Raw genomic sequence first — 13,927 nt, forward strand, 5'->3', positions numbered from 1 at the left:
TCGTCTGATAATCTATAAAGAAAAGTTAATGTTTTTATATTTACTGTTTTCTTCAGGGCCTATCTGAGGTCGAGATTGTATATTACATATTATACTGAACTTCAGAATTGAAACTAACCAATTCTTTGGAAATGTCAAAGAAATTCATCAACTTCAAACAACTTTCAATCAACTACCTCTATATTATATTTTCAGGCCATCCACTAAACAGATGGATGGTTTAGTTGATGAATAGATAGGTGCATATCTAGAATGGTTTAGTTGATGAATAGATAGGTGCGTGTCTATGATATATATCTAATATGCACAATTTGTTCAATACCAGAACATTTGAGAGTTTTGAATATGTATTAACCACTCTTCTTAAATTCAACAGAAACTGTTTTATTTAAGAGTTTTTCAATGACAATTTTTTTTAAATGAACTTTAGTAATGTCCTATCTATATGTGTTTGTTACTGATAAGAACTGTTTCTCATCAACTTACCTTTATTATCCTGATGACATATGCAGCTCATGTCAGTTAGTGTAAATCCCAAAGAATTTAAAAAATTCAGGAAAGTTGAGTCGTTGGCCTCTCTGCTAATTCAATATTAGGTTGTTTTTTATTCAATTTTATTCAATTTTCTGCATACGCCAATGATTGTGTAATCTTCATAAATCTCTGCAGATAGCAGATTTTTATAACCAAAAGTAAGTCAAATCTCAGAAAAAAAATAAAGTTTCGTAAAATGAGAGCTAAGTACCATCTGTATAGTATTACTCTACAAACGATAAGTACAAGTAGCAAAAAAATTATCTCTCAGTTAGGATAGAGGTTAAATGATATATTTACACTATAAAAACATAAGATATCGTTTTAACAAATGGAAAACAATTTTTTTTTATTGTAGGTGTGAACATTAAAAGCTAATTTGACATAGGTACAGTTAAAATTTAATAGATCAAAATTCAAATTATTATGTAATGATACATTTTGTGGTGTAAAAGGAAATTTTATAGTTTTGGTAACGAGTATTGCCAGAAGCGCAGAATTTTAAAAAATCTTTCACCTCAAAAATTAATTGAGAATTAAAAAATTCACTAGGTCAAGCTTCGATAGTAGGTAAATACACTTAGGTACAGCAAACACAATTTGTTGAAACATTGTTCATTCATGAGCATAAAAGTTTCCCACTTGTCGATCCTCTTCATCATCACGTCTAAAAGCAGCAAATCATTGAATGGTTACATCCATCGAAATATGACACCAAACAATTGATAGATTGCAGCAGGGATGACCTACGTTGTCAAATATGCCTACTTGTATGTCACTGTCATCCGAATAACCGATTGGCCGATTTGTTATGAAAATTCATGATAACCCAACACTTCATTGTGAGATTTTTACTAGACAGTTTATAAACCGGCATTACGTGTTTCACTTAAACAATATCTTCTTCAAGGGTGTTCATACTGAATTCTACTAAATTAGTGCTTGCTTTATAGGAATTACCTATGTGACCTATACCTTGTCAATGACGAATACTTTTTACTGAATTCAAATTGGTAATTAGGTAAATGTATGACTCATTAGGTTGGTACAAAAGGTCATATAAGTACTTCAGTTAGTATGAACACGCCTGAAGAAGCTATTATATAGTGAAACTCGTGTTGCGTCTTTAAAAATGTAGTATAAATCTAACAAAGTGATACTTAAATACGAGACTTGGGCTATCGAAAGTTTCACTTTTAATCATGAAACCGAAAACTTGCTCACCAAATATGCTAATCGGAATCGTTAAGAAGCGGGACATACTAGGTCGAGTTTGAATATGTGGGGTACACAATAAATCATCGCAGGTTGCAGTGTAGGGTCAAAAAGACCACTCACTTTGGACCTACTTACTCTACTCACTATGGAGTTGTTCCGGCACATCTTTCTTTTATGCTCTTTGTAGACCGATTGGGGCACTATCGAATTCAACTAAGTAACTCTTGTCCACACTTGGAGACTTGTCACTCAGATCGAACTTCATTTCAGAGTCAGCTTTGAATCAACTTCATAATCTTTCTTCTGACTTCTCATTTCATCTATGATCCATAGGCTCCGTTGATCAATATAGCCTCGCGGTAGTGGCACGTTATAGGTCGAAAGGTAACTTTTCAGGCTGAACTTTTCAGTGTGCGTTTTATTACACTTTAGCAAATTTTCTATTGTTTCAGCTTCATTTATTTTGTAAACTGAAAAGTTATACACCCAGAAAACGGTAAAAAACATTGATTCCTCCACAAAAAATGTCTTTCAAAGAATAGGTTGAATTATGTATTAATTGAATCATAAAACTAGTAACAACTTCACAGTTCATATCAAGTTGGAAAAAACTTTTGTTGATGTGACAGTTCAAGAACTGGTGACGCTCTTAATCCATTCTACATATTTTGCAACATCTGTAAATATTACATAGTAATTAGGATCACATACACGCCCCTCCTTGGCGATGGTATTGGAAACAATGCCCCGTATTTGCCAAACGGTACTGCCACCGCTTGTACTTCTTTTGCGAAACACTAGTCCTCCACCAGAATCCCCATTGCAAACGGAAGTACCTGAAAATAATGAATAATGTCAAATAATTTCGCAAATGAGAAAAACCAAGTAATGAATGCTAGGTACCTTCTAACGAATTTAGTTCATGTTTCTTAACTCAGGAGAATCACGAAGTGGAAGACATCTAGGTTTAATAATTCAAGGGTTGAACTCTAGACAAACATTAGGTATTGCATTAAGGAACCGTAGAAACAATTATTTTTTGATACACGTATCCATTGAATTTTTTTTAGAGAAATGTTAAAAGTCAGCTCTTCATAATGACTAGTGATCCAAAAGGTGTTGTTCGATGCAAATCTTTCCCTAAGGACCGAAAACTAGCGAAGAAATGAAAAATTATACTCAAAATCGGTAAATCAATCAGCAAATGTGTGTATTTATATTGAACTAGATAGGTAAGTCCAAATTGTGCTAGCAAAAGTGGCCTTCCATTGCAACTCGCGTGGTTTTATTGTGGCCCTTACTTATTCAAACTATAGAACGATGCCCGTTCTGTCTGTATCGACGCATTGAGGTTGTCGGATTCGATTTAGCCATGTAGGGTTTTTTGGTGTCTGGTTTGGGCGAATCATCGTTTGAGCATAAGCGTCTGCTGACTTGCTTTGGAGGATTTTCTCCTCAAGAATTTGCCGCAAGGCAGATACATAAGACATCTTGCTCTTACGGAGCTGATATATCGCATCCTGGTTGCATCAGCTAGCCTCTCATTCTTGTTAAAGGAATCAAGATTTGAACTGAAAAACTCTTGCTCTTAATCCGATATTAAATAAAGGACAGTTGAAGTCGTTTAATTGATATCCATTTCCTCTGTAGATTCGTTGGTAACTTAATTGTCCATAAGGGAATCCATGATTAGCTGGGCAAAGGAGGGTCATTATGACAGAGCCACGTATTACTGTGACAAGGCTTTGTACGATGTGAGGGAGCCCGGTATCTCGAAGGCTTCGTTAGTGATACTGAGTGGGCTTAGATTTATACATTCGGCACGGAGGAGAGTATCTCAAGCTTTAGCGAATACATTTTGAAGAAAATGGCGAAAAGAACATTTACTGTGATACTGGTCATTGACAACATATAAAAATACTTTTGAATTTTTTTATTTCTGGTTCATTTCGATTTTAAATCGAAGGAATTGACAGTACAAAAATTGGTCCTTCGTGTAAGAAAGGACAATACGTATTCAATTGTTAACAGCAAACCAAATAACCCATTATCCTTTATGAGAAGTGGACAACAACAACCAAATAACCGCTGCCGAAAAAATAACCAGATCGCATGCAAATTCACAAAAATAATAGGGATTTCTTTTATCGTTTTCGCCATAAAAATTTCAATTTTTTTTCTTCAAGTAGTGATGATAATGATATCATCACATAATCATATTGAATATGGACTCGTACATAAGACATGTAAATTTTCAGTCCATAGAAACAATAGAGTACAATGATATCTGTTTAAAATCTGTTTTTCCGTTAACCAGCTGTCGCACCCCTAGGAACGACAACCCTCAGAAGTAGAAACTTGTGCGAGCTAAGGATTAACGAGGTCTTACCTTTTAACGTGTGATTCCTAACACGGTTATAATAAACTACTCAAACAGAGGGAAGAAACTATCGGTTTCAGAATTCTTCAGCAAAATATTAGTACTATAAGAAAATATATCGATGAAATGACAATTATTTTGAAAGCCACATGTTCAGCCATAGTTTCCTTGATTTTTAAAGAAATATTTAAATTGCAAGATTTGAGTTCAATAAAACTAAAGCGTAATCCTTTAGTTTTATGTTATCTATAATCATGGTGATATCAATAAAAATGATGGTGCTGATATCAGGAATCACATCGTATAAGAGTGAAGATATCCAGTATCGCAGACTTTGTGACTTTGCGTGATATATTTCAAGAACATATTTGTATTTTAAATCGCGAGTAGTCAAAGTGGGCATTTATAATCTAATTGAATTGGAAACAAACAAAAGTTGAATAGAAAGTACTTCTTACAGCAGGATATAGGCCGCCATATTTGGATTGCCTGAGAATGTATATTCCAAGGAAACAAAATCTTGTAAAGCAGACTGTCGTATAGTAGCCAGTGATATGAATATAAATCTATTGAAAACTGATGATTTATTTGACCTTATTCAGTAAATATAATCGATGATCAACAAAAACACTCGCGTTCAAGGGAAATAGGCTCTTGATCACATTATCTTCAGCTCCAATTCAGAATGAAAACTGTACCCAGTAATAATCAAAACAAATATTACCGATCATTTCACAACCATTTTTTAAATACCCCTCAACGTAGAGAAACAATATCAAAATGATATTTGCAAAAAGTTCATAGATTATAAAAAATTAAAAATAGAGTTAAAAAGTTTAGATTGGATGGAAGAAACAAATATACAGAAAGTCACAAAATTATTTCTAGCAACAATTACAAATGTAATATCGAAAAACACAATTTAACAAAAAATAATTTTCACTAAACGGAAATGTTGATTACTAATGGTTTGATCAAATCAATTAACACCAAAAACGAACTCTTCAAGAACTTTCTCAAAAACCCCAATCAATATGGCGAAGAATACAGAAGGTATAGAAATAATCTCAACATCTTAATACAGCAAGCCAAAAAAGTTATTACAATAAAAAAATGGAAGAAGAGCAAAATAGTTCAAAAGCTTTATGAGATACTGTAAGGATTAACTATAACCAGTATAGACAAGGGAGAACATTAAATCAATAAAATAAAAAAGAAAAGGGGAAAAGGAACGAAAATGCAGTCTTAGAAGTTCTCAATAGTTATTTCATAAATATAGGCAAGAAACTAGCGAGAAAAATAATGATCCCCCATTAAAAAGCAGCGTGCTGTACATTCTTTCTCCTTGAGGCCATCGGAACGAAATTAAATATTGAACATCATACATACCCTAATATTTCAGATGGGTATTTGTTGTTCAGAATTCAAAGTAACGATTGTTATTCCAATTCACAAAAATTGAGATAAATCTGAAAAAGAGAACTATGGACGAAAAAGTAGTGAAAGTCAGAATAATCGATTACTTGAATAAACACAAAATAGGTAATATGGATTTCACCAGGGTGCAATTAGCAGTTTCGCAGATGTTAACAGTTGGGTTTTATGAAGGAGATAGCTGGATAGAACTCGATCGATTTGGGAAACATCTTGATATGTTTTGATAATAAATTTCTCACTGTCAATGTAGAAAACACAAAATATATGCCCTTTGCACCATACAAATATAATCTTTCAGGTTATGATTCACTCAATATAAAAGTCGATGAAAACGGAATTGATACAATAGGTAGGTAGGTACTACAAAAAATTTCAAATATCTTGGCATAACACTGGACCATCACTTGCGATGGGATGTACATATGCAAACACAATAGGTTATCGGTATTCAAAAAATTGGAGCTCATTGTGAAGAGAATTGAAATACTTTTCATATGCAATATCACCCTCCTTTCCATTAAAAAAGTTGATAACGCCCTTTCGGCGGCGAGTTATGGTTTTTTGGCAAAAATTACTGAAAATATCTGGTTTTTAAATATTTTGTCTCACTTTAATATCTTGCCCCGTTCGAAAGTTAGGAGGGGGAGATTGTTCATGGCCGCACTGTATATAACGACAACAACATTCACGACCAATTTGACTTGATTTTTGAATAATTCTTTAAGAAAATAATTTATCTTTTAGTGGACAAGCTTTGTTCAATCTGTATCACATATGAAAAACGCATAAAATGAGAAGGAAAATTATCGATTTCAATTAGGTACTTACCATTTCTAAAGCCAGCACAAAAGTTATTAGAATTTGTGTAATGTGCGAACACATCTCTGTGGGCATATATGCATGTCAGTGTGTCCACAACAGGCATTTCAGCTTGCATCAGAAGATCCGTTTGTTCATTGTTTTTATGGTCTCTCCCCCAGCCTACAGCAGTACCTACAGGATGAAGAAATGATAGTTCCTGCATTTTGAAGCAACATCACTTTTATCACATATCAGAACTTTGAAAACACTTTTCTCGACGCACATTTTGCAAACTAATTTGACAGTGTAGAGGCGTAACATCTCCCCTTACGAAGATGGCATCGGCAGAGGACTCAATTCAAGAATATCTAAAATAACAAGGCACCCAAAGGCGGATTGTTGTAAAATTAAGCTTCAACGTCGACCGCCGAATGAGATTCGTTATCTTTCACTACAAGGCAACTGAAACAAGGCTCGAAAGTGAAGCATTCGTGATCTAACACCAAACATCGGTGTTTTAACCGCCAGGCTGAACTATGAATGCATTGATGGACTCAACTGTCACTAAAGGACAAGTCTGAGTTAGTACAGGGGATGACATCTCCTATAAAAACGTAATCTGAAGGATCGAAAAAGGAGTCAACCAAGAATATCAAAGATAAACGAGACTCCCCACGTCGCCGGCGGTCAGTAGCAAAGCCAAGCTTCAACATCGACCGCCGAACGAAATTCATCATCTGTCTTTCACTGCAGGGGACTCAGTTGAAACCAGATCCCAAAAGCAAATCATTTGTGAGATACAACACCAGACCGCTGGTGCTTGTGGTGGCTGAACCATCAATTCATTGCTAAACTCACCTTTCGAAGACGCTATTTATGAAATCGACATAAAAATCAATCCACAAATTTCAAAGATGAATAAGGATCCCCAATGAATTTGTGGTTTGAACTAGCGCCAAGGATGAGACCTAGGCGGGTTGAAACAGCACTGCCTGGTGTTGGATCACAAATGCTTCATTATATTGACCTCTAGTATCAACTAAGTTGACAAAAGCGTTTTCCTAGTCATTTTGCGTAAAGTTGTAAACTGTCATAGTAGTACATAGTAAAGTAGGTACAATTTGACCGAAAAATCATCTTCAGCAATGAGACACATTTCTGGATGAATGGGTACGTGAACAAAAAAAATTGTCGAATTTGAGACGATACTAATCCACATGAGATATAAGAGCGTCCATTGCATCACGAAAAAGTCACTGTGGATTGGTGTGGATTTTGGGCTGGCCACCAAGATCGTGCTATTTGACCTGGTTAGACTTTTCTTATGGTGTTTTCTTCTCGGGTATATGCGAATAAATCATAAACCACAGCGGTCCTCAAAGCCAACATAACCCAAGCCATTGGTCACATTCAGCTTGATTTATGCGCCAGATTCATAGAACCCGTGGCGGAAATTTGAACGATGTTATACTCCACACATAATGGCATTAATAGGTCTTTTGTGGTCGGTCTGTCGGTAGCTGATCGGTTCGACGTGGGTGTTCACTCACTCAAATCGACCGCCGTGTTGGTCGGTGGTTCAAGCCCCAGGCACAAATTTCGATTTCTGAGGGTTGTCGTTCGTAGGAGTGCAACAACTAGTTAACGGACAAACATATTTTAAACAGATTTTTCTTAAACGAATCAAAAATGTCGATGATATTTCACACACACTTTGTTTTATTCAAATTTAAAGATAGAAAGTGTTTAATGAACTATAGAAATCAAAAATATTTTTAGAAACTACTCAGAACTGTCTGAAATTTATTACCTATTCTACCAACAACTGAATCTAGGGTTGGATCTTCTTCCCAGATGCAGCAAGGCCTGACAAAATTCGTGAACTGAGCCGGAGTTTTCAGATGTAATATTGCAATATCGTTGAAAAAGTTTGTTGTATTATACTGAGGGTGAATCGTTACTGTCGATACCTCCAAAATCTGTTCATTTCGGCCTTGCACGAAGAAACCATATTTTCCTGTAACAAAAAACAGAAATGATCACTTTTAGGAGTTTTTAGTGTTTTAACTGGTTGAGTAAGGTAATGAAATACAACTTTCATCTGAAAATATTCCACAAACGATTCCTTCGTGAATGTGGAACCATAATTGAGTTTTTCTGATAACAAACTTCTGATTACTTTGGAAATGAAAATGTCATACTAGTTAAAACAGTTTTCTCTAGTGGCCAGTTAATGAAAAAAGCTGATATAATGTGCTTATTAAAAAAGATGGTAAGTTGCAACTGCTTAGTTAGATATTTTCCATGAATTCAAATATATCGTCATACCTTCGTCAATAACTCACCTGAATTTTGAAATATACTTTGCACTTTACAGAAAAAGTCCAACATAGTTGGACGAACACTCATGTGCTGATCTATTCTATAAATTGTAATGTTTATTATTTTATTCTAGCATAGAATCAATAAATAATAACTTTGCCAGTTCAAGTTGAAGTATAACTTTGTCAGTTCAAGTTGAAGTATTTCTAAGTACAACTATACGTTTACTTTGCTAATTTTAAATTATCAACTATAGAAAAGTGTTTGAAATTGTTAATGTAGTGCGCACATGAAACTTCTGTTAGAAACGGTTGATTTTTAGTCAGCTCTGTATTGAACTGTATCAATTTAATTTTGAAGGTGCCCTGTAGACATGTTTAGATATTGATATTTGATTTGATGAAGTAGGTAGTTGTCAATTTTGATAAATAAAAAGTCATTACGCAAGTTCATTTTTCTCTTTCGATTACGAACGTATTCAACTATATAAAATAGTTGAACCATTGCAACAAAAACTTCAACAACTTCAAATGTCAAAATACTTGATAATATAATTCAAATCACTGCTCATGTTTTTATCAATTTTATACATCATTGGATACTGGTTGGGTTTCTGATTTATTGAAAGTAACTACAATTATCCCAATTCAAAAAGTAGTAGGTACTGATGAATCAAATGAATTTCGACCGATTAATACATTAAGGAATGTTTTGAAAATTTCCGTTTCTAATCATCTTTTCGAACACGTTTTTATAAAGATCCGCTCATGTGAAATTTGATTGTAATTTGTTCTTTGCGATTTGCTCTTCGGAAACTGAAGCTTGGGGATGATGCTTTTGTGATGGTTGATTTGTAAAACAATATTCCTTAATTTGAAACAAGCAAAAAACATTCAAAACTAATGTATTAAATGTATTTAAAAGTGGATACGCGGTATCCCAAGATGGGAATTACACAAACTGATAGATGAACTATTGATTAATATTTTCTTTCGCTTTGTTAACTTCAGCATTGTACGACAAACACTATATTATCTTATTATCATGTACAATATAAAAACATCTCTGATTCATATTATGGAACCCACATACTCAGAATTATCTTGACTGAGAGATGTCCTTTAATGGTTGCCATCATTTGAAAGAGACCCAAATCGGTCACCTTTTGTTATATATTTATTTTTCGTCATTTTTTAAATGAACAGGGATTTTGTTACAGCTTACTTCTCCCTTACAATGCCATTTCAACTTTCTACTTAGGTTAATACAATGAGTTTGTCCAAATTTTTCACCTAAAGTTATGAGAATGTCTTCCGGATCCTTTGGAGTGGGAGAACAATTGATGGTACAATCGCTTTTTTTGACGGCACAATGAGCTGCAGTTAGTATATGTCGCTGTGATATAAGAGTTCCTCCGCAAATATACTTCTTTTTTCCCTCTTCCTTATTGTAAAGTGCTGCATGCCATGGCCATTGACCTTGAACGGTATCAAATAAATATTTGTTTTATATAGTTGAGACAATGAAAGAATACACATGCGTGCATCCGATTCGATTTGACAAACTAATGAAGCGAAAAGATGTGGCTACTGTTACAAAAAGGCAACCTTTTAATAAATATTGATTTTATTTTGAAATTCACTAATAGTAATGTGTAATATGTTACGATTTTGAGTTTGATTCATAAAACTCGTCAGAATTTTGATAATTATTCTGTAAAATCATATTTTACATTCCATTTTCCACTTCGATATCTGGAAATTTGAATATTCCAGTATGCGGAACATCAGACAGTCACTGCCAATTCGAGTTAAAAATTCATAATTATAACATATACTTACTGTAAAATATTGAAAGCCCACAGTTTCTTAAAAGTGAAAATAATAATCTGCGTAGTCGGTATAAAGAATTGAAACCTTGAAAACCGTTCAACCAGCAATATTTAAACTGTCAAACGTCAGTAATACATCATCAACTGCTTTTAGAATCTAAGAAATCGCCGACGATTCAAGTTTGTGCAATCTTCGAAGTATTCAGTGCAAACCATCACCCAAACTAGAGGTGCCTCTGATTAAACGCAATGTGTATTCTTTGGTCGTCCCAAATGTATATGAGTTTCTTTGAGGTCTCTTACCGGGCCTTGAGTAGTCTCCTTCGGTAATCAAAGGAGTCGTGGTTATAATCGTCGTGCCACATTGTGGAATATTTATGTTCAGTACTATAGTAGGCCTGTAAAATAAAAACAAGCTGGTAAATTGATATCAGATGAAATTCCTTTTAAAAAATCTTCATAGATAATTCAAAACAGAAATTTGTGAAGGAAAAATGTAGTTGGGCAAAATTTATTATTGACGGAAAATCTCAAGTACTTGACAAATATCATTAAACGGTTGTTAAAGAGCTCAAAAAAATTTGAAACCTAAGACATTTATTGTGAAATTTATTCATTTCGGAGGGACATAGCACGTTTTGCACATCGTCCAAAACGTGCTAAAAATCGCACATTAAAGGGTAACATCTAGTTAACGGGGGGGAGTGTTTTGAAACATTTTTGATCTATATTTTTCATTTATATTATTTCACACAATATTTGGTGATTTTTAACTTGACACATGTATATTTGACTGAATATTTACATTCTACTCACCGACTGGATTCTTGGTTTCCCATTGGAATAGTTTGTTCCTCTTCTTCATAATTCGGACATAATTCCCTACCGTTTAATGAAATTTCTGTCAGCTTTGGTGGTATTAAATCATAATATGGATCAAAAACCACAAAAATTTCTTCCTTCGTTGGTTTGTTAGCCTTTATTTGCCTTTGGTTATTACGAATTGTAAACTCGGTGTTGTCCGAATTTGAGTCCACTTGGCCTAACCAGTTCTAAAGGAAGATAATTGTAACTTTTTTGAAATGTAGAATTGGCGTACAATAAAACTAATAAAAAATAATAAAATTACTTTTTCCACTCACCAAAATAGTAGTGATACATTTATTTTCAACAGGTATACACCAATTAATAGGAAAATAAAATAAAAAGAATATATAATATAATGGTTTAAGACCTTATATAAAGAAAAAAGGAGAGAGAACATATACAATAGGTTAGTTTCGGTTTTGTTAGAGTTCAAGTTATTAAAATAAATATCGTTCGTAGTATTGTTTGACGTGAGACTAACCTAGGTATTGGGAGATCAATCTTTTCCAGTAAACGGGGACAGTCGATCTGCCCATTCAACATTATATAAAGAGTAGTTAGATCCGTTGAAAGTGGAAGGAGTTCAAAAGAAGCATGTATTCATAACTTATTTCGGAACAATACCCATATTTAAAGAATACTCCAAACCTTTTCATTGCTTACTTGGTAAAGTGGTTTCCAAGTAAGGATTACATATTCCACTTTGCTTCAAATCAATGTATAGACGTCTCCAAGACGTTCGACAGAGTTTGACACCACGGACTAGCCAAAATGACCAATTTTTGCTACCCAACACCAATGGTAAGACTGATCGATTTTTTTCTAGCAGACCGACGATGCCGTTGCATAGTAGGACACGAACAGACCACCAGCCGACTTCTGGAAGCAGGAGTTCCACAAGGTGCAGTTCTTTCCGTACACCTCTTCTTGGTATACACAGCCAGAGAATAACTTCTACAAGTTGGCACTCTAGGCGGACGACACAGCTCTACTGGCGAGATCCACTAGCCACTAGCAAGCGGACAGATTGTAGAAATGAGCCAATCTCTGGAACAGCATAAACCCTGACAAGAGTCAGGCAATAGATACTGTTCATCCGGATGCTAGTACAACCGGAAGGAAACGCCATCTTTAACGGACAAGAGATTTTGTGGACCACCGAAGCAAGATACTTGGGAGTCACCTTTGACAGGAAACTAACGTTCAGGTCCTATATCCGGCGGAGGATAGGGCTGGTGAGAGCCACTCGACAAAACCTCAATCCCATCACTGGACGCAGGAGTAACATGGGTCTCCATGTGAAACAGCTTTTAAACAAGACCGTGCTATTTCCTATCATAATAATAATAATAATAATAATAATAATAATATGTTTATTTGTCAATTGTTCACATGCTAATTTACATCGATTATATTATATATAATATACAAATAAACACAAATAAACACCAACACAGAACATCGCGAAAGCAGAGCTTGTATGCGATGAAACTGCCAAAATTTTCGATTAAAAAATATACGTATTTTATGAAATAAACTATAGCAACAAACAAAAAAGAAATACAGAAGAAATAATCGAGACAGTAAATAAAACTTTTGTATGTAGTAGTTAATAAAAATAATAATAAACAAAAAGAACTACAAACCATTGCAAACAACAGGATTTGCCAATACAAAAAAAAACAACATACCATGTTACTAGGACGTCAGGCTCTTAGTAACAAATTAATTTGATGTCGTTCGTCCAAAACGAATTTTTAATTAATTTTTTAAATTTTTTAAAATGTTCTGCCTGTCGAATGGACTCCGAAAGTATATGATAGGCTCGACTAGCTGAATGCAAATGACTTCGATGACCAATTGTTTTGAGTGGCAGTTCTGTTTTGATCAATTTTTTTACTTTATTTCTAGTGTTATGTACGTGGTCTATATAATCGTGACGTTTATGTTTATATTGAAAATACACTAACTGTATGTAGTACAACTGACTAATATCAAATATTTTAGCCTCTTGATAAAGAAGGTTTGTAGGATACAACATGTCTCTTTTAAATATTATTTTTAGAAATCTTTTTTGTAGAGTCTCAAGTTTGGACAAATGACAGTTTGCGGCTCCACCCCATCCCAATATTCCTTAATTTAGCCTAGATTCAACCAGAGAGTAATATACAATCTTTATCACAGGTAAGTCTAAGTATCGGTTCAGAAATTTTATTTTATATAGCATAGGCCTTAATGTTTTAATTACATTTTGTATATGTATATTCCATTTCAGAGTATCGTCAATTGTTATACCTAAATATTTTATATATCTAACTCTATTTATTTCTATTATTTTATTGTTGTAGGTCAGCCCATGACTCACTCTGATAAAAAACAGCCGTGTCATCTGCAAAACTAATAATGGAACCTTCAGTATTCAAGGTAAGTAAATGATTAATATAAATGGTGAACATTTGTTATTAAATTTTCTTCACTTAATTTATCATTTATTTTGACTTTTTGCTTTCTTCCAGCTAAATAGCTTACCATCAAAT

The 13,927-nt window shown here is 34.1% G+C and overlaps 1 protein-coding gene and 1 long non-coding RNA gene across 2 annotated transcripts in view; one reads left to right on the forward strand and one right to left on the reverse strand.

The window, feature by feature from the left end:
* The window catches only part of LOC111502961 (ovochymase-1), a 28,653-nt gene that overhangs the window by 9,195 nt on the left and 5,531 nt on the right, over window positions 1-13,927 (reverse strand). The window contains exons 3-8 of the mRNA XM_074185700.1: window positions 11,340-11,575; window positions 10,827-10,921; window positions 9,985-10,170; window positions 8,181-8,387; window positions 6,398-6,562; window positions 2,389-2,588 (exon numbers count right to left, since the gene is read on the reverse strand). Of these exons, the coding sequence (XP_074041801.1) occupies window positions 2,389-2,588; window positions 6,398-6,562; window positions 8,181-8,387; window positions 9,985-10,170; window positions 10,827-10,921; window positions 11,340-11,575 (1,089 nt within the window). The remainder of the gene's footprint in view (window positions 1-2,388; window positions 2,589-6,397; window positions 6,563-8,180; window positions 8,388-9,984; window positions 10,171-10,826; window positions 10,922-11,339; window positions 11,576-13,927) is intronic.
* LOC141487038 (uncharacterized) lies at window positions 12,737-13,841 on the forward strand. The gene is made up of 3 exons (XR_012468174.1): window positions 12,737-13,413; window positions 13,471-13,574; window positions 13,739-13,841. It is a non-coding gene; the product is annotated as an uncharacterized lncRNA (long non-coding RNA).

Source organism: Leptinotarsa decemlineata, unplaced genomic scaffold (genome assembly GCF_025532065.1).
Source record: "Leptinotarsa decemlineata unplaced genomic scaffold, Ldec_3_MD MMD2_tig00078346_RagTag_RagTag, whole genome shotgun sequence".
NCBI lineage: Eukaryota > Metazoa > Arthropoda > Insecta > Coleoptera > Chrysomelidae > Leptinotarsa > Leptinotarsa decemlineata.